Source organism: Bos indicus x Bos taurus, chromosome 19, assembly GCF_003369695.1.
Source record: "Bos indicus x Bos taurus breed Angus x Brahman F1 hybrid chromosome 19, Bos_hybrid_MaternalHap_v2.0, whole genome shotgun sequence".
Lineage (NCBI taxonomy): Eukaryota > Metazoa > Chordata > Mammalia > Artiodactyla > Bovidae > Bos > Bos indicus x Bos taurus.
The window spans coordinates 13,016,797-13,040,522 of record NC_040094.1 but is presented as its reverse complement, the minus strand read 5'-3'; the positions used below and the strand labels follow the sequence as shown (position 1 = coordinate 13,040,522).

Genomic DNA, 23,726 nt, shown 5'->3' with positions numbered 1-23,726 from the left:
TTTATTTGCAGCATACACTTAGCTGCGGCATGTGGGATCTAGTTCCCTGAACAGGGATTGAACCCAGGCCCCCTGCATTGGGAGCGCAGAGTCCCAGGGCTGGCCCTGTTGCTTGGTTGTGGACCTCCTCTAGCTTTCTTCGTTACCCCTTATTTCAGATGCAGGTCTTTGTCTAAGAGCTCTCTAACTTGCTGCTTCCGACAGAGCTTTATTCCTGAAGTCCTTCTAGAATTTTCCTCAGGGACTTTTCCTTTTTCTTATACTACAAAGCTCCTGGTATTTATCTTTAAATTGTTTATATCCTATTTGTTGAGCATGTATAAATACTAGAAACCTTTATATTAGTCCCAGGTTTATAATTTTGTTGTATTTTGCTTGCAGTTTATATTTAAAATTTTGAGCATATGAGCCCTTGGTAAGATCTTAACCCCATTAGAACACAATTTTGATGAAAGATTCAGACTTATCTCACATTATTTCAATTACGTGTCCTGTTTAGTACCATTTCCTGCCCCACATCCAATTAAAAATCCCACTCCTGATATTCTCCTCGTCTCTGTGCGCCATCACTTTATCCTGGCTCCTTACGTCTGGTTCTACAATTCTTTCGGCATTATGGCTGCTGATTTTACTTTCTCCTTTAAATTGTGAAGTCTTGTTTAGATCTTTTGGTGCAACCAGCCCTTCACATCCAGTGCCTTCTGTACCCCAGATCACCGAGAATCAATATGATGCTGCGATAGTCTGCCTTCCTGTATCCTCACCAAAATGGCAACTGTCAGGTGTGCTGTTGGCTGTCATATCCATGAGGGGATCAGGAATGGCTAACCTCAGAGTTGTTTCATCACTCAGTTGTGTCTGAGTCTTTTATGATCCCATGGGCAATAGCCCGCCAATATCGTCTGTCCGTGGGATTTACCAGGCCAGTATACTGGAGTGGGTTGCCATTTCCTTCTCCAGAGGATCGTCCCGACCCAGGGAACGAATCCATGTCTCCTGCATCGGCAGGTGAATTCTTTACCACTGAGGCACCAGGGGAGCCTGGCTAATCTTAGAGCCGCTCCTTACTTGGAATAGGGATTTAACATGTAGAAAAAGGTCAATGAAATATTTATGAATAGACCTGAGAAATAGATAATGTAAAAGAATGAGATATAAAACCTAGTTTTCCATTCAAGGTTAGCTCCTGGGAAATCAACTTCATTTCATTTTTTCATCTAGTTAATTAATACATCCATTGTTTGATACATTTTATATATGTATGTTGTGATCTTTCTGTGTGAGAACATTTAACTTCTACTATTTCAGCAAACTTCAGTATTATCAAAACCGTAGTTACTGTGTGATACATTAGATCCTCACACTTTAATCATGTTATTAAATGATATGTAATGAATATAACATAAAGCGCAGCGTACAGTTCAGTGGTTTTAGTGTAGTCACTATGTTCTGCTGCATCCTCCTAATTCTGGGACATTTTCATCACCCCTACCAGTTTGTTTTTATTTTTGTATTTTTTTTTATGGAAACATTTCAAGCATATATAAAATTTGTAAAATTAAGAAGAATAATAGACTAAACCCCTGTGTATCTGGTGCCTGGTTTCAGTACATCAGTTCTTGGCCAGCCTGCTTTCATCTAGCCCAAAGCACACTCCACCCACAACCCTGGCTGATTCAGAAACTCCAGTGGTATAAATTGAATTAGTAATAGGAAATTTATTAGCCCACATAAGTTATTTAGACTGGGAGGCAGCTTTAATTTGCATGCACTGAGCATATCTAACAGACTAGCTGCTTGTTTTTCATTAAGACCCAGAAAACAGCTCTTCTAGAAACTTGAAGTAAACTCTTCCTGTTTTCTTATTGGCCCACGTTTGCTTAGACCCACTCATTGCAGACCTAATTAATCTCACCATGAGACGATGGGATCACCATAACTGGCTTGGGAAAATAAGCTGATATAGAAGGGCTACTGGGTCGTACACCGCTAGAGCAGTGATCAGTGATTAGCATACCAGCATTTCCAACTTCCAGTGCTAGGTCAAATGCATTTTTCACCTCCCTCCTATTTCTTCCTTTCATACAACAAACACATACACATTCCTACTGTGCTTTCAGTGAGGACCCTTTTTCTACAGTCCGTAATTGAAATGTCAGGCTTCTGTAATGTCTCATGGTGCTTATCAACTTATCTTCATCAATATCCTCTATAAACTCCATGCATAAGCCAAATCATGCTCGTCAAGATGACCTGCATTTATCATGCTTGGCCACAAATCCAGGGGTTTGCTTTTTCTACTTCTGTCTTTAAAGGGATCTTCTTGCTCCTTTGCATATAAATACATCATCCTAACACTGTATAGAGGTCCAATTTCTGTTCCAGCTCCACAAAATCCTCTCACTCTGCTGTGGACCATGCATTCATTCCCTCATTTCCTCTTTTCAAGCTTTTTTTACCTATTTCATTCATTTTCACACTAGTTTTCCTCTGCATCAGTCTTGAATGCTCATGTGCTATACCATGTATCTGCACACAGACTTTGCATTTTGTGTTTTGTTTCTGCTTGTTCCTAGAATACTAGTGACACATAACTAATACTCAACAAATACTTATTGAATGAATGCATTGCCAAAACATACACACTTAGACTATTATGGTAAGTCTTTTTTCCTTTAAGTTGCCTGGGCCTCTCAGCTCTTTGGGCCATACAGAAATCCTTCAGTGAATAGTGCAGAAATACAGCTGGAACTAGACTCTTAGCATTAATAGATTTACCATTCCCAAGCAACTTAAACTCATATGTAGTAAATTGCAATTTTGCTGACATTCTAATTGATTCTTACATGCTAATTAGTGATATTGTGGAGGTAACTCAGTTAGAGTGTAGAGATTTTAGCTAACCCCCTGGCAGCCACATCCCAACACAGCTGTGTTATCCTGTGTTGTTTTTCAGTCGCTAAGTCATATCCGACTCTTCGCGACCCCATGGACTGCAGCATGCCAGGCTCCCCTGTCCTTCACTATCTCCTGAAGTTTGCTCAAACTCATGTCCATTGAGTCGATGATACCATCCAACCATCTCATCCTCTGTCACCCCCTTCTCCTCCTGCCCTCAATCTTTCCCAGCATCAGGGTCTTTTCAAATGAGTCAGTTCTTCACATCAGGTGGTCAAATATTGGAGTTTCAGCTTCAGCATCAGTCCTTCCAATGATATTCAGGACTGATTTCCTTTAGGATGGACTGGTTGGATCTCCTTGCAGACCAAGGGACTCTCAAGAGTCTTCTCCAGGACCACAATTCATAAGCATCAATTCTTTGGCACTCAGCCTTTTTTATGGTTCACCTCTCACATCAGTACATGACTTCTGGAAACACCATAGCTTTGACTGTATGGGCCTTTGTCAGCAAAGTGATGTCTCTCCTTTTTTAATATGCTGTCTAGGTTTGTTATCCTATGCTTGTTGCCATATGTAAAATAATTTTCTTTAAGGATTTTAAGGGAGTGGCTCAAATTTTTGTATCAATTGATATCTTTTAAGGAAGGCAACGATTCTATCCATGAATTTGAAGATTCTTAAAACTCCTCATCTTCCTTTTTTAACCTTTTATTTTGTATTTGAGTGTCACTAAAATATAGTTGTGGTAGTTTCAGGTGCACAGCAGAGCGACCCAGTCATATACATGTATCCATTCTCCGCCAAACTCCCCTCCCATCAACTTTGAGCAGTTTCCTGTGCTATACACCAGGTTCTCATTAGTTATCTGCTTTATACATAGTATATATGTTAGCCTCCGTCTCTCAACTCATCCCACTTCTCCTTCCCCACCTTGGCGTCTATATACTTGTTCTCTTCATCTGTTGCTCTACTTCTGCTTTGCAAATAGCTTCCTATGTACCATTTTTCTAGATGCCACGTACACTTTTCAGATGTCCAAGGATTCAGCATAATTTGTTTTGTGTCTTCTCTCGTTCCATTTCATTTGCCCCTTTGTAAATGAACATCCGTTTTTCAACCCCTTAAGCTGTTGAAAACCACACAAAGAGAAGAAGGGGTCCAGAGTGTAGAGAATACTGTGCTTTAAGTCTTTTGCAAGAGCCTTAGGGACTGCAGTTCACCCATTTGCCTTGTTTTAGAGTGAATGGTTCTTTAATGGACTGGGCTATTCCAGCATTGCCGATTTAAGGTCTGTTGTAGCATGGGACAGTTTTGATGCTGGTAACATATGTGAATTAAATTCAATTGCATTGCAGGATCCAGCCAGTCCGCTCTGACCCAGTCAGCATGCCAGGGTCATCCCGTCCAGTGTCTGATCGAAGGGGAATTTCCACCGTGATTGATGCTGCCTCAGGTAGAAGACTGCATACAAAATGTTTAATGGCTTTTTCCCCCATGCCTTTTTAACTTCTTTTCTTGCAAATGTAGATACTGTATATTTCTTGCCATCTTTCTCTTCTCTTGGGGAAGGAGGATGAGGAGGGATGGCTGCATGTGAGCAAGCAAGTGTGCGTGCACACGAGTGTGGCAAGTTGTGTGTGTGTTTATGTATTAAAACAATACTGTGCCTACATTTGTTGCTAAACAATGCCATGCATTTAAATATTGTTAAGGTTGGTGAGTGATACCATGGAGTTGGCACTTGATTAAATGTAATGAACACAGTATTGAAGGCTACAGGGTTGATGACTGTTTTGGCCTTTGATCTCTCAAATGTGGAAAAGCAACCTTGACAGAGAACGTAAATACAATATATGGATTCAATTTACTCAACCGGTGGAGTATCAAAGTGCCTGATCTGTGGAAGCAGAGAGTCCAACTGCTATAGCCTAAATGGCTTTATTATTGAAAGCATGAAATTTAGAAATTCATTAACTTAAGTCCGTCTAAAACAGTTATTAACTTCCTATCCTTGGAACCAAGCCACGAATATGTATCCTTGGTACCTGGAAATAGGTCTTTGCCTCTATAGGTGATGGTTGCTAAATTAATATTGTAAAATTGTTTTTGGTCCCATCTGCCAAATAACAGAACTGTTTTCCATGATACATTTTCTCATCTCTAAATGCAGTGATAACAAAAGTAAGGACAGTGATGCTTTCTATATGGCACAGCTGTGGAGCATCTGAAACTTTCATACAGCAGGGTTTCATCAAAAAAAAGTCTCTTACAAGTAGAATTATTAAACACCCGGCATTAGTCAAACAGTTGAGTCAGAGAGGATTTTAATCTATAGCAATTTCAAAATCCCTGGAGACAGCTGATCTGATTGAGGCTTAAACTGTGAAAGAAAATGGAAACAAACACAAAACTGATTTGTGAAGGCCACTTTTAAAAGACCAAAGCTTCTGTTTCTGATTCTGTCTCTGGACGTTTCGAAGTTTGAAAGCTAATGGGTTTTGTACTTTTCCTTGGCTTTCTGAGCTGTTTGTCAGTGGATTGCACTTTGTGTCTGAGCGCACGGTCCACGTTGAGGGCTGTGCTTTCATCCTTAGTGTAAACTTGTATTTTAGAGGACTCATACTTGTTCCTCAGCTTTAGCTTGGCAACCAGGGCTGTCCCCTGGAAACCAGCACAGCAATATCTAAGGTCCCTAGACTTGCACTGCAAGAGATATTGAGATAGGTGACTTAATAAATCTTTTTGATAGTTTCGGTCTGAGAATGCTTAACAGATCCTGTTCATATGGAATTATCATTTACAACTGTGAATCCTGGAAATGATATATTTTAACCTGAAGTGTTTTATTCAAGATTACAGTAGCAGGCTTTGTTGATTGGGGGGTTTGTTTTTTTATATTATTAAACTGCCATATTATTAGAGTCAAGTAACTGGCCGTTGGTTAGATGAAATGCACGTCACTAAAGCAGTTGCCATGTGTATTATTAAATGTGCCATATTCAATGCTATAGTCTGGGGAAAGACTGTATATATCATATAGCACTATCTCAACTTTAGCTCTTTATAAAGTTCTCTCATGCCACAGAGAGGAATTTCAATGAACTATTGATTCCATAATTTTGTTTAACTCTGCTGCAAGAAGAGTTTCCTGTTGATGTTTGAGTAAGGAATAGATCGTATGTCTTGATTTATCAACACTTAGGTTTCTATCAGTGAAACACACAGCAGTTTCTCGGATGTTGTTCTCCCAGCTCTGAGCCTCTGCTTGACTTGTCTTTACTTCTTGGTGACTAAGTTCCATTATTTTTCTCAGCCTGTTTTCATTGCAGAAAATCATTAGCCCCTTTCAGAATGACAGCCAGAGCAATGAAATGCGTGTGCTTTCTCTAGCTGAGCTAAAGAACACCATAGATGAGGAATTAGACTTCTGTGAGTTATTTTCCACCTCTCCAATGGTCTGGATCTCTTTCACTGATCACATTTTTTTAAGTGGGCAGATAATATTTTGTTGGCAAAACTTCATCGATTGTGTCTAGTGGGGCCACTATTGTAACAGTGTTACTTTTCTATTGATTTAACAAGATAAACTATAAATGATTTGGTTTTTTTTTTTTAATTTATTTTATTGAAGTACAGTTGATTTACAATGCAGTGTTAATTTCTGCTACACAGCGAAGCAATTCAGTTGTACGTTTCTTTTTCGTGTTCTTTCCCACCGTGGCTTATCGCGGGATACTGACTGCAGTGCCCTGTGCTGTGCAGTAGGACTTTGTTGTTTATCCATTCTCTATATAATAGTTTGCATCTGCTAATCTCAAACTCTGATTTGGGTTCTTTATGAAAAGAGGTTTATAGGGAAATTCTGTTTTAGATTCTTCTATTAACAAGAGTCTAGTTGCTCCTGAACCAGGAAATACGTCTCTGATTATGACCCATGCCTTGGAGTCAGCTGCTTGTTATGAAGATGCTAATCTGGAGTTTTGATTGCCTTTGCTTAGAGAGGTATGACCAGTGTGGCGCCTCCTCTTATCAGGGTTCCTTGCTTTGTGTCTTACCTTTAAACAATTTATACAACTAAACATATTGTCTTTTTAATTGTTCCTGTGGCAGACTTTGTAGCTATCCCTTTATTTTAGTGACAGCTCTTGCTCTGTCTAAACTAGTGGTGGTGTAATTATTGTTCATCAAATTACTTTTCAAAGGAGTAGAATTTAAAAATACAACTTGATATGACCAGATCTTCTGATGGCTATGACCATCTTCAAAGTGAAAATATTATTTACACCTTGGATCTGTATGTTCTGCTTTCAGTATCTGTGTGTCCCACAGTGTTACTCTACTGAAACAAAAATCAGTGGGACATTGTGCCACTCTTGCTGGCAAATTCTTACAGAGACTCTTGATTAGGTGGTATGTTTGTGCTTCACTCCTTCACACAGAGATGTATTAAACTACAAGTTTTTCACTTAATAACTTAGATGATTTAGGCATAGTGTAAATTCCATACCTTTAGGTACCTGTGAACAAGTTTCTTGCTGTCTCTTTATATATGTATATTTTAGACTCAGCAGATCTATAATTGTTTTATATGTAGATGCTACTTCCCATGTCGTGTTTCCTCTGATATTTGGAGACTGAAAAAAATACTACCCTGCCTCAGATTTCGAAGTTAATTGTCAGAGGTTCCCTTCTTGTCTAAGGAGAATGCCATTCTGGAAATGGACTTCATAGATTTGCCTGTACACACAGGCTACCCAGAAAAATGAGATCTGAAGGAACTGCTCCAGTTTTCCTATCCACCTGATTAACATCAGCGTCTGAATCAGACAGTATTTCTAGACAACGCATGTCATGATTACTTCCTGTTTTCCCCTTTGTACTTTTCTTTTGGTTAGGTATCTAAGAATTTCTTGCTTTTGTTTGTCCTTTGTAACCCGTGTCCTTCTGGTAAAGGTGTAGGGCTGAAAGGGCAGGAAGGTAGAAATAGTGTCAGGGTCCTGTTCAAACTTTGTTTCCCACTTGGGTGGCTGCAGTTCTTGTTTCAAGATGTGCAGGCTGCATAACTTGTTGGATAACTTAATAACAGCTCTAATTGCTGGTGAGTCATCCACGCAGAGCCTGGAAAGATCTGGTTCGTCCTAAGTTTGTTTGTCCTCGTTTGTAGTTTTACTATGGAAATTGGTGTTTACCAAGAAAGAACTCAAAGCAACTGAGATTCAAAGACAAAGTTATGCCCCACTTGTATGAAGAGCAGACATCTTTGTCAGACTCTACTAAAGTAAACATTTTATAGAGAAAATGTTATTAGAAGTGGTGAGAGCAGCTTGGGTGTACATTCCTGAGCAGTTGACAGGAGGGGAAGGGAAGCTGTGACAGAGCAGTAAAACAAGTTCTTGTTCTTTCCAGCATGCTTTGATATATCAGGTATTGGTGCTACCTCACACACTCCACTAAACAGGGACAGAGTTGCAGATCTGGTATTTGTTGCTGTTCTTGACTCAAGAGAAATGTTCTTTTTTCTGTACAACTGGAGTCATCTAAATGATTTCTAAGGACTTAATTAATTCAGGCTTTCAGCACCCAATTCTTGCAGATATCTAAATAATTTGTTTGCTTGAAGAAAACCCAAACTGGTTTGATTTTATTGATTTTATAATGATCAATTGTGCCTACTTTGTGTATTTGGCATTTTGTGCTGCTGCTGCTAAGTCACTTCAGTCGTGTCCAACTCTGTGCGACCCCACAGATGGCAGCCCACCAGGCTTCCCCGTCCCTGGGATTCTCCAGGCGAGAACACTGGAGTGGGTTGCCATTTCCTTAAAAGAAATTATACCTATTAGAAAAGTATGGTTGGGTAGACAACAAGGATATTATTACAGCAGCCAAATCTCTGCTGGAGAGAGATTCTTATGGAGGCATGGTTTTATCTTACAGAGATTTCTCTGATGCACTGGGGGAACTATATTCCTAAGGGCTATATTTCATGTATCTATAGTTGCCATTCCAATCAGAGGCATACAGACTTTGTTATTGTATCTTAAAGCCATCAGGGGCATAAGAGATGCTGGTGGTAAGAGCAAAGGGATTTATAAGAAACACCGTTCAGTCTACCGTGGTGAGGTCACTTAGCTCCATGATTTTCATAACAGGTGATAGACACCATGGTATTATAGTCATGGTCTTGAACTCTTGCTAAAACCTTCAACAAGTCATGTTTCCTACCTAGCCATTCTTCTCTGCCTCTGTGAAAAGAATGTAAGGGACTTCCCTCGTGGTCCAGTGGTTAAGACTCCCTGTTTCCACTGCCGTGGGCACGGGTTCAATCCCAGATCAGGGAATAAGACCCCACATGCCATGCAGGATGGCCAAAAGACAAAAGAAAAAAAAAAGAATTTTTTTCCCTTTATAAAAATTTGCTGTACCTTTTTGGGCAGGAATATGTTCAAATTATTTCCTAAAATAACTCCCAAATATAAAGGCTATAAAGTTCTTTTGAAATATTGAGCTATTTAGATGATATGGTTTTCATTTAATAGAGTTCCAGATAGTCTTTGTGATTATAAGGTGACGAAAACTCCAGGCATACTTGTACCTTGGGTATTCAAAGCCTTTGTGGAATCAGTAAGAGGATTAGGGATGAGGGTGAAATTAAAAGAAGGCTTAGTCCTGACCTGTGAACAGAGTCCCTTAGAGGGGGAAAAAGGAGGTCAGTAATTTTACTGTGACACTATTTATACTTTGAACAGTAAATATTCAAACTAAGATAATTAAGGTTGGCTTTTTCATTAGAAAAGAGGAAGTCTGTGCCTTATTTCAGCTCTCATCTAGTGAACACCTACTGCCTCTATAGAATCAAAAGTAAATTATAGAGATTAAGAACATAGGGAAAAGAGCTGATTTCCCATCACAAAAGTGCTCAGTCACATCTCTCTCCTCCTGATTTAAATACTCCTTTCATTCTTCTTTCTAATATTTATGGGATGTTAGAAGATGAAATTCAAGTTAACAGTGTGGAAAATTTTAGCTCAGCACAATTAAGGAAAAAATGATTGCCCCACTTGAAGATGAAAAAACTGTAAACAGAAGTAGAAGAAGCTGTTGGGAAAGTTTTTTTCTGATGACACATTGCTTCTTTGAATAAATCTTTGTGTCAGCTGAAAGCTCGCCTTGGCTTTCTCTGTTGCAAGCACCAAGTCCATGACATGCCTTTAAGTCTTTCCTAAGCGTTTGGAGAAGGAATTGATGGAATTCTCCCTACTGTTGATATACCAGGGTACCACATTATTTACATGAGACTTTTGGGCCAAAAGACCCAACTTTTCTTTTTTGTACCGTTATTACTACATCTTTAATACAAGGCTGGACTGTTTATGTAGTCTGTTGCCTGAGACTGTGGTGGCAGAGGGACAATATTGGGGGCAGTATTAGAATTTGTTTAAGTCTGAACCGGGGATTCCATTTGTCTTAGTGACATTAGTGTCAAACTGTTAGTGCCACACTATTTTAAATTGTGTCCAAGAGCCTGAGCGGCTTATGCTTATAGGTGCCATCTATGAACTTAGAAACAAACAAAGGAGCCTCTCTCCACTGACTGTGTAAGCCCAGTGAGCAATTAAAAAGCAGCCCGGGACCTCACCCGGGCAACTAGTCGGAACCAGAGCTTGGGGTATTCCCCTGGATATTGTTGAAAACTGTCAGAGAAAAACTAAAGCAAATAATCAAAGTGGAAATAATTGTTCCTGGGAACAGTTTTGTTTTTGAAGCTTGAGGCAGTGGAAGGAATAGTGACTAGTCACTTACAGATCTTTGGTTCTAGTCTCTGCTCTGCCTGGAACTAGCTCTTTAAGAAATGGCTTCAAAACCCAAGGCTTACTTCTATAAAATGAAGAAAAGAATTGAAGTAGGTTATTTGCAAAGTTCCTTCTAGCTTGAAAAATTGATACGTGTATACTTTAGATCATCTTTGAAGGATTTTTTTTTAATTAGGGTATGGTCTACATATAGCAAAAATGCACATATCTTAATCATACAGCTTGATCAGTTTTCATACCCAGATAATCACCACTCAGATCAAAGTTAGACTATTTCCATCATTTCAGAAAGTTCCTTTATTCCTCCTCCAGTCAAGACTACCTTTGACCCAGACTATGACTTTTATCATCGTAAATTAGCTTTGTTTATATTGAACTTGAAGTAAATAGAATCATTCTGTACATTCTCTTGCATCTGGCTTCTTTTGCTTAATTTAATGTTTTTGAGATTCATTCAAGTATTACAAGTATCGCTAGTTCATTTTTTTACATTGCAGCATAGTTTGAATATAACACAGTTTATGTATCCATTACTCTGTTGTTTTTAGCTTTTGGCATATTATTAATAAGGCTGCTATAAACTTTGCTGTATAAGTCTTTTTTTGACATAGTCAATTCATATCTTCTGGGCATGTACATAGGATTGGAATCGCTGGCTCAGAAGGTAGGCATGTGTTTAGCTTTATTAGGAACTGCCAAGGAAGTATTCCAAAATGACTATACCATTTTTTCATTCTTAACAGCAGTGTGTGAGCCATTCTAGTGAATGTAAACTGTGGTCTTAATTTGCTTTTCTCTGATGAATACTGATACTGGACACCTTGCATGTACTTACTGGAGATTTGGATATCTTTTGCAATGTATTTGTGAAGTCTTTCATCAGTTTTTATTGGGTCTGTTGTCTGTTGAGTTTCAGGGGTTCTTTACTCTGGATGAGGCTTTTTGTTGGATATTTTGCCAGTATGTCCTTTCAATTCATTGCCTTTTCACTTTCTTATTGGTGTTTTTTGACAAGCAGAAATACATTTTTTCCATTATTTTTACTTTTATGTGTTTCAGTGCTTTTCCTTACTAACTATATGGTTCTGGCTTTTGCATTTAGTCTATGAATCTTTTCAAAATATTTTTTATTATGAGATGAGGCAAGGATCAAGGTTCAGTTTCTTCCAGATAAGTGTGTTCCAGTACTGTTCATCAAAAAGATTTTTCCCCCAATGAATTTTGACGATACTTTTTAAAAAAATCATATTTTTCCTGGATTCTCTATTTTCTTCCATACACACACACACACACTCACCCCTGTCTTTTATACCACTATCATACACTATCTTAATAACTAGCTTTTTAGTAAGTTTTGAAATGTAACAAATTAATGTCTCTACTTTTTCCTTTAGTCATTTCTTGGCTATTCTAGAATATAAAATATAGATTAATGTATGGCTTTACATTTCCATGCACGTACATATGCACACACATACCAGCAGATGGTGTGGTCCATGGACCTCTCTGAAAGTGTCCAATACACTTTTAAGGGGTCAGCGAGTGAAAACTATTTTTATAAATATGAATTCATTTTTTGTCTTTTTTTGCCATCTTGACATTCAGTATAGATGGTGCTGAAGCAGTGGTGTATAAACCTGATGGCCTCTTAGCGTGGTAAAAAGCAGTGGCACCAAGCTATGCTCATAGCAGATGCAATTTGCTCATAGTTTTAAAAAAAAGGATATAATTACTTAAGGCTTTCTTGATACAGTAAACATTATTAATTTTATCAAACTTTAGAAGCTAATAAATTTTATTAGATTTTCATGTTTGTGTACTTTTTAATGTTCTATGTATCATAATTGAATTAATGCACACTAGTTGTCTTGAGGGAGTTGTGTGTTTGTTTTGCACTGAACTAGCAACTGTTTTCATGGAATGCCATTTTACTTAAAAGAAAAACTGAAACTTCGTTCATTCAGACATTGGTATTTGGTACAAATGTTCTCAAAAATGAACAAAGTAAACATGTCATTTCAAAAAAAACAAACTGACAAATATTTACTACCAATCATAAAATTCTAGTCTTCAATTGAAAATTAGAAATTTGGAAACCATGTATCCACCAGTCTGCATAACAGGTCCCATACTTAAACACATTTCTGATGAGATAGGTGGTGATACTACCTAGTATGATATTTTATGTCATAAAATAAGTCAACATTTGGAAGATATGCAGTATTTTCCAAATGACTGGTCTTATAAAATTATGTATGGTAATGGACTCATTTCAAGTGCAAGACAGAACAAAGGATTTTAATACGACAGATTGCAGAAGTTAATTGGTATGGTTTCAGATATCATTGTAACTAGCACGTTAAGTGTTCTATCAGGGAAGAATATCCCCAGAATCTGATAAGACTCAGAATATGAATACACGCAATCCTTTTCCAATTCCATTTCTGACTTACATCAATATATGGAGAAAAAGCATTTGACAAAATCCAACATTCATTCATGATGGACTCGCATCAAAGTGGGTGTAAGAGAAGCATAATAAAGGCCAGTTTTGAGAAACCCTCCAGTTACATCTATTCAGTGGTAAAAAGCTGAAAGTCTTTCCTTTAAAATCAGGAACAAGACAAGGATCCCCACTCACTCTTACCACTTCTATTTAACATAGTATTGGAAGTCTCAGCCACAGACATCAGACAAGAAAAAGAATTAAAAAGCATCCAAGTTGGAAGGGAAGAAATAAAACTGTCACTGTTTGCAGATTACATGATACTATGTATGAAAAAACTTAGTCTCCATCAAAAAACTATAATAAATGAATTCAGTGAAGTTACAGGATACAAGATGAATATACAGAAATATGTTGCTTATTCTATAGACTAATAATGAACTATAGAGAAATTAATGAAACAATTTAGAATGGATTAAAAGTTGTAAAATGCCTAGAAATAAATTTAACCAATGATATGACCATAGTGGTTAATATCCAAAATATATATATAGCGCTTACAACTTAATATAAAAACACAATTTAAAAATGGCAATAATTAGCCTCCAATTAAAATAAGTTAGTTTTTTAAAAAAGAAAAAAAAATGTGCAGAAGACCTGAATAGGCATTTTTCCAAAGAAGACATACAGATAGTCAACAACCACATGAAAAAAAGTTCAGCATTGCTATCAAAGTGTAAGTCGCTCAGTCGTGTCCGACTCTTTGCAATCCCATGAACTGTAGCCCGTCAGCCTTCTCAGTCCATGGGATTCGCCAGGCAAGAATACTGGAGTAGGTAGCCATGCCCTTCTCTGGGGATTCCAGACCCAGAGATCGAATCCAGGTCTCCTGCATTGCAGGCAGATTCTTTATTGTCTGAGCCACCAGAAATCAAAGGAGAAATTCAAATCAAAATCACAGTGAGATATCATCTCACAGCTATCAGAAAGGCTATCAATGAAAAATCTAGTCAAAAATAACAAATGTTGGTGATAATATAGAGAAAAGGGCACCCAAGTAGACTGCTGGTGGGGTTCTGGTTTGGTGCAGCCACTACAAAAATGGTATATATTCCTGAGAAAACTAAGAATAGAACTGATCCAGCGGTTCTACTCCTGAGTATATATCTGAAGAAATGAAAATACTAATTCAAAAAGATACATGAACCTCAATGTTCATAGTAGCATTATTCACAGTAACCAAGATAGAGAAGCAGCCTAATTGCCCATCAGCAGATGAATGGATAAAGAAGATATAGTATGTATGTACAACGGAATGTGACTCAGCCATAATAAAGAATGAAATTCTGCCATTTGCAAAAATGTAGATGAACCTGGAGAGTATTATGTTTAGTGAAATAAGACAGACAAACACTGTATATTATCACTTATATGTGGAATCAAAAAACAAGGCAAATGAATAAAATAGTGGTTACCATTAAAGAGAGGGAAAGGGAACTGGGCAAGATAGAGGTAGGTGGGTAGATTAAGAGGCACAAACTACTATGGTGAAATACACAACAAGTATATAGCCATTATTTTGTAATAAGTTTAAATAGAGTATAAAATATTGACTCACCATGTATACCTGAAACTAATATAGTATCATAAATCATCTATACTTCAATAAAAATTCATATAATATACCTCAAAAAAAGAAAGCATGACTATCATTATTTGTAACGTTTCAAAATTAAAATTTTAATGGATTAACACAAAAATGTTTTCAATATTGATAGATATTATCACATACAAAAACTCTTTGGATTCCTATCTTTAAGTACACAAAACGGTCTTAATTCCCCCAAACAACCATCATATTTATATAATATATATACATGTATGTATGTATTATATGTGTATATCTGTATACACACATACTACAGATTAAATGTATATTCATCTCTACAAAAATTTAGATGAGATTTGAGTCATTTTTCATTGAATCTGTGGGTCACATTTAGCAGATTTGACATCCTAACAATATGGACTCTTTCGATACATGAATCTTGTATAGCTATCCATTTATTTTGTTGTTTAGTCACCAAGTAATGTCCAACTCTTTTGCATCGTCATGGACTGTAGCCCACCAGGCTTCTCTGTTCATGGGATTCCCAGCCAAGAATACCGGAATGGTTTGCCATTTCCTTCTCCAGGGGATCTTTCCGACCCAGGGATCAAACTCGTGTCTCCTGCATTGGCAGGTGGATTCTTTACCACTGAGCCTCCAGGGAAGCCTGGTGGTCTTCTTTAATTTCTCCTGATGTTTGTTAACTTTTAATGTAGGAGTCTTACACATATTTTGTAACATTTATTTCAGTCATTTGATGCTTTAATGCTATAATGAATAGCAGGCTTTGTTTTTCAGAATTTTTCCATAGTATATAGTATACAATTTTTGGGGGGGGGCAGTATATTGAACTAGTATCCAGAATCCGTTATAGATTCATGTATTAATTTTAGTAGATCTGTTTGGATTTTTTGCTCAGCAGTCATGTCATCTACAAATAAAGATGGTTATATTTTTTCCCATCTTTACACTTCATTTCTTTTCCCCCTCATTGTATTCGCTTAGATCTCTAGTATGCTGAGTAGAAGTGATGATATTGAAAGTCTTGTCTTCTACGTAATCTTATAGGGAAGTGTTTAACATTTCACTGTTACATATAATGTTAGATGTAGTTGTTGTTTTAAATGAAAACTTAACATTCCTCTATTGTATCATTCCTATATTGGAACACCTGAATCCTTATATTGTATTATTCCTACATTGGAATAACAAAAAATGGACAAAATCCATAAAAGAGCCCAACTGACTTTCTAAAATTGAAAAATATAATTTATTAAATAAATAAATTATTGAATGGGCTTAGCAGCTGACTATATGAAGAGGAAGATAGAATCAGAAATTCAAAAACAAGTCAAAACTTACTTAAACTGAAGTGAAGAAAGAAGAAAATGAAATACAACAAAACTCAGTGTGAGAAATGTATGTTGTGGTATTTACCTGCCTAACGTACATGCAGTTGTTAGAGATGGATGGAAAAAAAGCCAGGATAGGGCAAAATAAATAAATGATGGGCTGAATATTTTCTAAAGTTAATTAAAGACATCAACTCCAATTTCAAGGTTAGCTTGCCCCAAGTAGGATAAATACAAAGAAAACCATATCTTGTCATATCAGCACCCTAATAATCCTGAAGTCCACAAATCACAAAGCAATTTTAATTTTCAGCCTACCATATTTCTTTATTTCTTAGGTTCATATTTGGGTGACAGTTTAACATTTTGACAAAGTTAGAATTATTTTTAAGTTTCTTTGACAGTTTGAGATACCTGTCTCCCATTCCTCTATGAGGAATCGTCAGGATGTTTACCATTAGATGGAAGTAAGAAAATGGGGAACTAGTATTTATTTATAAACAGCTACGTGCCTAACAACGTGTTAGATGTTTTCACATGGTTTATCTCATTTAATCATATTTCATTAGGATCACAGATCCATTTCAGAAATATGCAAAGAGTGGGATTTAAGACACCTAGTTCCTGATACTTAGAAATACTTAGAGTGCGTTATGGTGACACCTCAGATAAGTCCAAACCTCTTTTTACCCTGCCTGATCAAATATTCATTTCAAAACACTGTATGCTGAAATGAGCCACGTGGGAGTTGAAGAGAATCAACTATTCAGGTGGTGAAAATGTGTGAATGCAGCTGGCAGATGAAGCTCCAGTGTGATGAATTCCCAGCTTGTCCTTATTGCTTCAGGCAACGACTGACAGGCTGACTGGTCATTGGCTTTCCATTTCTGGCACTGATAGGACTGAAAATGCTGAGTGTCACAGATACTTAAAAGCTGTCCCTGTTAGAATGGATACAAACAGTGCTGGAGGGTCCTTCTTGCATAGAGCTGTAATCAATATGGTCTAGAGTTCTTGACCTGAACCTATAATTATCTGGTTGTTGTAAAGGTGGCTTATTGTTACAGAAAATGCTTATATTCAGAACTTTGGGGCGAGGTTGTGAATGGAGCGAAGGAAAATAGAGGCTTTGTCCCTCCTTCTCTCCTTCCTAGTATTTAAGAGGCTATCATAATAACCACAGATCAGGGCATTCTTAAAGGATTAGAACATTGTATCTCTAGGATTTTGGGGTGCTGAAGTTTGAATTTTACCTCTGATGTGAAAGTCATGACTTTAGTGTTTGTAGCTTGTGATTTTTCAAATAACAAAACAGAATTTCTTCTCACTGATTGAAATACTTGGATTAGAAGTGCAACTTAAATCATAACACATTTGAACTTGATCTTTTCCTGCAGCTAAGTGTATGCTGACAAAAAGAAATTGAGTAAGCGGATGTTACAGCATCCATGATCCATGAATGTGAGTTGAAGGTGGTGACACTGATAGCAATTCTTAAGTTACTCTTTGTACCAGTGTATGTAAGTATATTGTGATCAAGATTAATTTGCCATGTGAAAATAGCAATAGTGCAGTTAGGAAAGGACTTAACAGTCAATGTGGATCCTGATTGCTGTCACCACTTGGTTTAAGACACCTCTGATGGGCATTATTGGGGCTTCCTTGGTGGCTCAAGCAGTAAAGAATCTGCCTGCAGTGCTGGAGACCCAGGTTCAATCTCTGGGTCAGGAAGATCCCGTGAGGAAGGAAATGGCTTACCCATTCCAGTATCCTTGCCTGGAAAATTCCATGGACAAGAGGAGCCTGAAGGGCTACAGTCCATGAAGTCGCAGAGTCTGGGTGGGGATGCCTTGAAAAAGAGGGAAAAAGTAATGCTATATAATAGAGGGCTATTTGAAAACAAGGGTTGTCTTTGTATTTCCACATGCTGGGTATTGGTACCTGCCACAGAGCAGATAATCAATATGTGTTGGATTATTGATTTCTGATGAAACATAAGCCTTTAAATATATCACAAAGTATTTAAAACTTAATAATGTTGCTTCTTTGGATTCATTGGAGAGTATATAACTCCATTGCTAACACTAGCAAGTGGGTACTCTTTGTACCCCCTTCTGATGTCTATGTTCAAGGTCAGGAGGGGCGGCCTTGAGGAGACACCCTTGTCCAAGGTAAGGAGCAGCAGCTGCGCTTTGCTGGAGCAGCCGTGAAGAGATACCCCATGTCCAAGGTAAGAGAAACCCAAGTAAGACGGTAGGTGTTGCGAGAGGGCATCAGAGGGCAGACACACTGAAACCATAATCACAGAAAACTGGCCAATCTGATCACATGGACCACACACAGCCTTGTCTAACTCAATGAAACTAAGCCATGCTGTGTGGGGCCACCCAAGACGGATGGGTCATGGTGGAGAGGTCTGACAGAATGTGGTCCACTGGAGAAGGGAATGGCAAACCATTTCAGTATTCTTGCCTTGAGAACCCCACGAACAGTATGAAAAGGCAAAATGATAGGATACTGAAAGAGGAACTCCCCAGGTCAGTAGGTGCCCAATATGCTACTGGAGATCAGTGGAGAAATAACTCCAGGAAGAATGAAGGGATGGAGCCAAAGCAAAAAGAATACCCAGCTGTGGATGTGACTGGTGATAGAAGCAAGGTCCGATGCTGTAAAGAGCAGTATTGCATAGGAACCTGGAATGTCAGGTCCATGAATCAAGGCAAATTGGAAGTGGTCAAACAGGAGATGGCAAGAGTGAATGTCAACATTCTAGGAATCAGCGAACTAAAATGGACTGGAATGGGTGAATTTAACTCAGATGACCATTATATCTACTACCGCGGGCAGGAATCCCTTAGAAGAAATGGAGTAGCCATTGTGGTCAACAAGAGTCTGAAATGCAGTACTTGGATGCAATCTCAAAAATGACAGAATGATCTCTGTTCGTTTCCAAGGCAAACCATTCAATATCCTGGTAATCCAAGCCTATGCCCCAACCAGTAATGCTGAAGAAGCTGAAGTTGAATGGTTCTATGAAGACCTACAAGACCTTCTAGAACGAACACCCAAAAAAGATGTCCTTTTCATTGCAGGGGACTGGAATGCAAAAATAAGAAGTTAAGAAACACCTGGAGTAACAGGCAGATTTGGCCTTGGAGTATGGAATGAAGCAGGGCAAAGGCTAATAGAGTTTTGCCAAGGGAACGCACTGGTCATAGCCAACACCCTCTTCCAACAACATAAGAGAAGACTCTACACATGGACATTACCAGATGGTCAACACTGAAATCAGATTGATTATATTCTTTACAGCCAAAGATGGAGAAGCTCTATACAGTCAGCAAAAACAAGACCAGGAGCTGACTGGCTCAGATCATGAACTCCTTATTGCCAAATTCAGACTTAAATTGAAGAAAGTAGGGAAAACCACTAGACCATTCAGGTATGACCTAAAGCAAATCCCTTATGATTATACAGTGGAAGTGCGAAATAGATTTAAGGGACTAGATCTGATAGACAGAGTGCCTGATGAACTATGGACGGAGGTTCGTGACATTGTACAGGAGACAGGGATCAAGACCATCCCCTTGGAAAAGAAATGCAAAAAAGCAAAATGGCTGTCTGGGGAGGCCTTACAAATAGCTGTGAAAAGAAGAGAAGCGAAAAGCAAAGGAGAAAAGGAAAGATATAAGCATCTGAATGCAGGGTTCTAAAGAATAGCAAGGAAAGATAAGAAAGCTGCCTTCAGCGATCAATGCAATGAAATGGAGGAAAACAACAGAATGGGAAAGACTAGAGATCTCTTCATGAAAATTAGAGATACCAAGGGAACATTTCATGCAAAGATGGGCTCAATAAAGGATAGAAATGGTATGGACCTAACAGAAGCAGCAGATATTAAAAAGAGGTGGCAAGAATACACAGAAGAACTGTACAAAAAAGAGCTTCACAACCCAGATAATCACAATAGTGTGATCACTCACCTAGAGCCAGACATCCTGGAATATGAAGTCAAATGGGCCTTAGAAAGCATCACTATGAACAAAGCTAGAGGAGGTGATGGAATTCCAGTTGAGATATTTCAAATCCTTAAAGATGATGCTGTGAAAGTGCTGCACTCAATATGCTAGCAAATTTGGAAAAGTCATGAGTCGCCACAGGACTGGAAAAGGTCAGTTTTCATTCCAATCCCAAAGAAAGGCAATGCCAAAATGAATGTTCAAACTACCACACAATTGCACTCATCTCACACGCTAGTAAAGTAATGCTCAAAATTCTGCAATACGTGAACCATGAACTTGCAGATGTTCAAGCTGGTTTTACAAAAGGCAGAAGAACCAGAGATCAAATTGCCAACATCTGCTGGATCATGGAAAAAGCAGGAGAGTTCCAGAAAAACATCTATTTCTGCTTTATTGACTATGCCAAAGCCTTTGACTGTGTGCATCACAATAAACTGTGGAAAATTCTGAAAGAGATGGGAGTACCAGACCACCTGATCTGCCTCTTGAGAAATCTATATGCAGGTCAGGAAGCAATAGTTAGAACTGGACATGGAACAACAGACTGGTTCCAAATAGGAAAAGGAGTATGTCAAGGCTGTATATTGTCACCCTGCTTATTTAACGTCTATGCAGAGTACATCATGAGAAACACGGGCTGGAAGAAGCACAAGCTGGAATCAAGATTGCCAGGAGAAATATCAAAAATCTCAGATATGCAGATGACACTACCCTTATGGCAGAAAGTGAAGAAGAACTAAAACGCCTCTTGATGAAAGTGATAGACGAGAGTGAAAAAGTTGGCTTAAAGCTCAACATTCAGGAAACTAAGATTATGGTATCTGATCCCATTACTTCATGGCAGATAGATGGGGAAACAGTGTCAGAATTTATTTTTTTGGGCTCCAAAATCACTGCGGATGGTGATTGCAGCCATGAAATTAAAAGACGCTTACTCCTTGGAAGGAAAGTTATGACCAACCTAGATAGCATATTAAAAAGCAGAGACATTACTTTGCCAACAAAGGTCTGTCTAGTCAAGGCTATGGTTTTTCCAGTGGTCATGTATGGATGTGAGAGTTGGACTGTGAAGAAAGCTGAGCGCTGAAGAATTGATGCTTTTGAACTGTGGTGTTGGAGAAGACTCTTGAGAGTCCCTTGTACTGCAAGGAGATCCAACCAGTCCTTTCTAAAGGAGATCAGTCCTGGGTGTTCTTTGGAAGAAATGATGCTAAAGCTGAAACTCCAGTACTCTGGCCACCTCATGCGAAGAGTTGTCTCGTTGGAAAAGACCCTGATGATGAGAGGGATTGGGGGCAGGAGGAGAAGGGGACGACAGAGGATGAGATGGCTGGATGGCATCACTGACTTGATGGACATGAGTTTGAGTGAACTCTGGCAGTTGGTGATGGACAGGGAGGCCTGGCGTGCTGCGATTCATGGGGTCGCAAAGAGTCGGACACGACTGAGTGACTGAACTGAACTAAATGTTGCATCTTTGTGTATATATTACCTCTTTAAACCCAGAAAAGAGAATCTTGACCTAGAATTCTTTGTTTCAGTTGCTATTATGTTTATGATCACTATTCCTTTGTTTGAGCCCTGGGTAAATTGTGTGATCTGTTTGCCTATTTTGTAGAGTGTTTCAAATGATCTTTCATGTCATTTTTTTCTTAAAAAACAAACAAAAAAATGTTTGTGTAGCACGTTTCCCCTCTTTGATAGCTTTTACATAACCAAATAATAAAGTATAAGGCATTTATGACCTTCAAGTCAGGTTTGCTTTAGTTTTGTTAGACTGGCATGGAAATTTGTGTTTGAAGGTTATGTTTATAAAACATTAGCTGGGCAATTCCTGCATCCCTAGATCTGTTGTCAGGCATGTAAACTTGAAAGTAATGGACTCAACTTTTGTCTTCTGGTCATACTAGGCTAACTTCCACATGTGTTGCTGTGGGGGTATTTGGGACTGTCTTTTTAGTTAGTTCCTCTTGTACATGGGCCCAGGATATTCACATATAGGGATTTGACCTAAATTCCATTAAACCAAAAAGGTTTGTTTTGAGTTGCTACCATTTTGCTAATGCCATTGCAGACTTGTGAGTTGTAGTTGAACCCTCGGCAGTCCTATGAGACATACCATCTTGAGTCTTCAACCTATTTCAATGTTGTTTCTAAGAGTATTGAAGAGACCCTAGTTATTCTGTAAATGCTCGGTGTTGCAATTGTGCAGAATACCGAAAGTTGCACTTGAAACTTGAACTCTCCAGTTAGTCATCCATTACCCTCTTCCTGGGCTCCAAAATCACTGCGGACAGGGACTGCAGCCATGAAATCAGAAGACGACTGCTTCTTGGCAGGAAAGCGACGACAAGCCTACACAGTGTGTTGAAAAGCAGACTTTACTCTACCGACAAAGGTCTGTTTAGTCAAAGCTATGGTCTTCCCAGTGGCCACATCTGGTTGTGAGAGCTGGACCACAGAGAAGGCAGAGCACCAAAGAATTGATGCCATTGAACTGTGGTGCTGGAGAAAACACCTGAGAGTCCCCTGGACAGCAAGGAGATCAAACCAGTCAATCTTAATGGAGATTAACCCTGAATAGTCTCTGGAAGGCCTCATGCTGAAACTGAACCTCCAGTATTTTGGTCATCTGATGCAAACAGACGACTCATTGGAAAAGTCCCTGATGCTGGGAAAGATCGAAGGCAGAAGGAGAAGAGGGCGAAGGAGTTTGAGATGGCTGGACGGCATCACCGATGTGATGAACGTGATCTTGGGCAAACTCCAGGAGACAGTGAGGGACAGTGAGGCCTGTTGTGCTGTAGTCCATGGGGTCACAGAGAGTCAGACATGACTGGGCAACTGAACCACAACACCACCATACAGTTTTCCAATGAAGAATGTATGATTGGGAAAAGACTCCACCCTTCGGCTTCTTACTACCTAAAGAGGACACTTAGTGCATCTGTGATAACCGTTTGACATTCCTTGTATCAGGCTGACTTTTCTTATGGCAGAGATTTTTAGTCATGAGTGAATACCTCTAAATAAGAGTTTTTAATATCCACGGTAGGGTCCTAACTCCTGAATCAGAGGGCCTATGCCAGAGAGACCTTGGAAAAATGTTGGTATGGTGCCTGAAACTTTTCATTTGCCGTGAAACATGTTCTTAATTATACTTTTTATTCCAGTCCACCTCACTGATTAAATTAATTACTTTCTCCTCTGTTCTTAAACTTTTACTGTTGTGTTTATCACCTCGTATTAAAGGTAGTTGGGAACCATTTCCCTTTCAAAACCGTGAGCTCATCTTTGAACTCCCCACAGCACCCTGAACGGTTCTGACACATAATAGGCACTCAATAAAGGTTAATGAATTCAACGTTTCAGCATGGAATATTAAAACCAAATTTTTGAAGTTGAGTAGACATAGTAGTTGCCTCCTAGGAGGGGGACTAAGTGCCTGGGTAACAGAAGTGAAAAGACGACTTTAATTTTAATCTTTTAGACTACACTCATGCGTTATCCTTGCAAAACATAAATGAAGCTCTTACCAGCTATCATATTTTTCAGAATTTGACAGGTTACCGTCGCAAGATATTA

The 23,726-nt window shown here is 38.6% G+C and overlaps 1 protein-coding gene across 11 annotated transcripts in view; it reads left to right on the top strand.

Moving 5' to 3' along the window:
• The window catches only part of BCAS3 (BCAS3, microtubule associated cell migration factor), a 597,592-nt gene that overhangs the window by 311,704 nt on the left and 262,162 nt on the right, over positions 1-23,726 (top strand). For all 11 annotated transcript variants that reach the window (XM_027518314.1, XM_027518315.1, XM_027518317.1 and 8 more), the window contains one exon: positions 4,257-4,354. In XM_027518314.1, the coding sequence (XP_027374115.1) occupies positions 4,257-4,354 (98 nt within the window). The remainder of the gene's footprint in view (positions 1-4,256; positions 4,355-23,726) is intronic.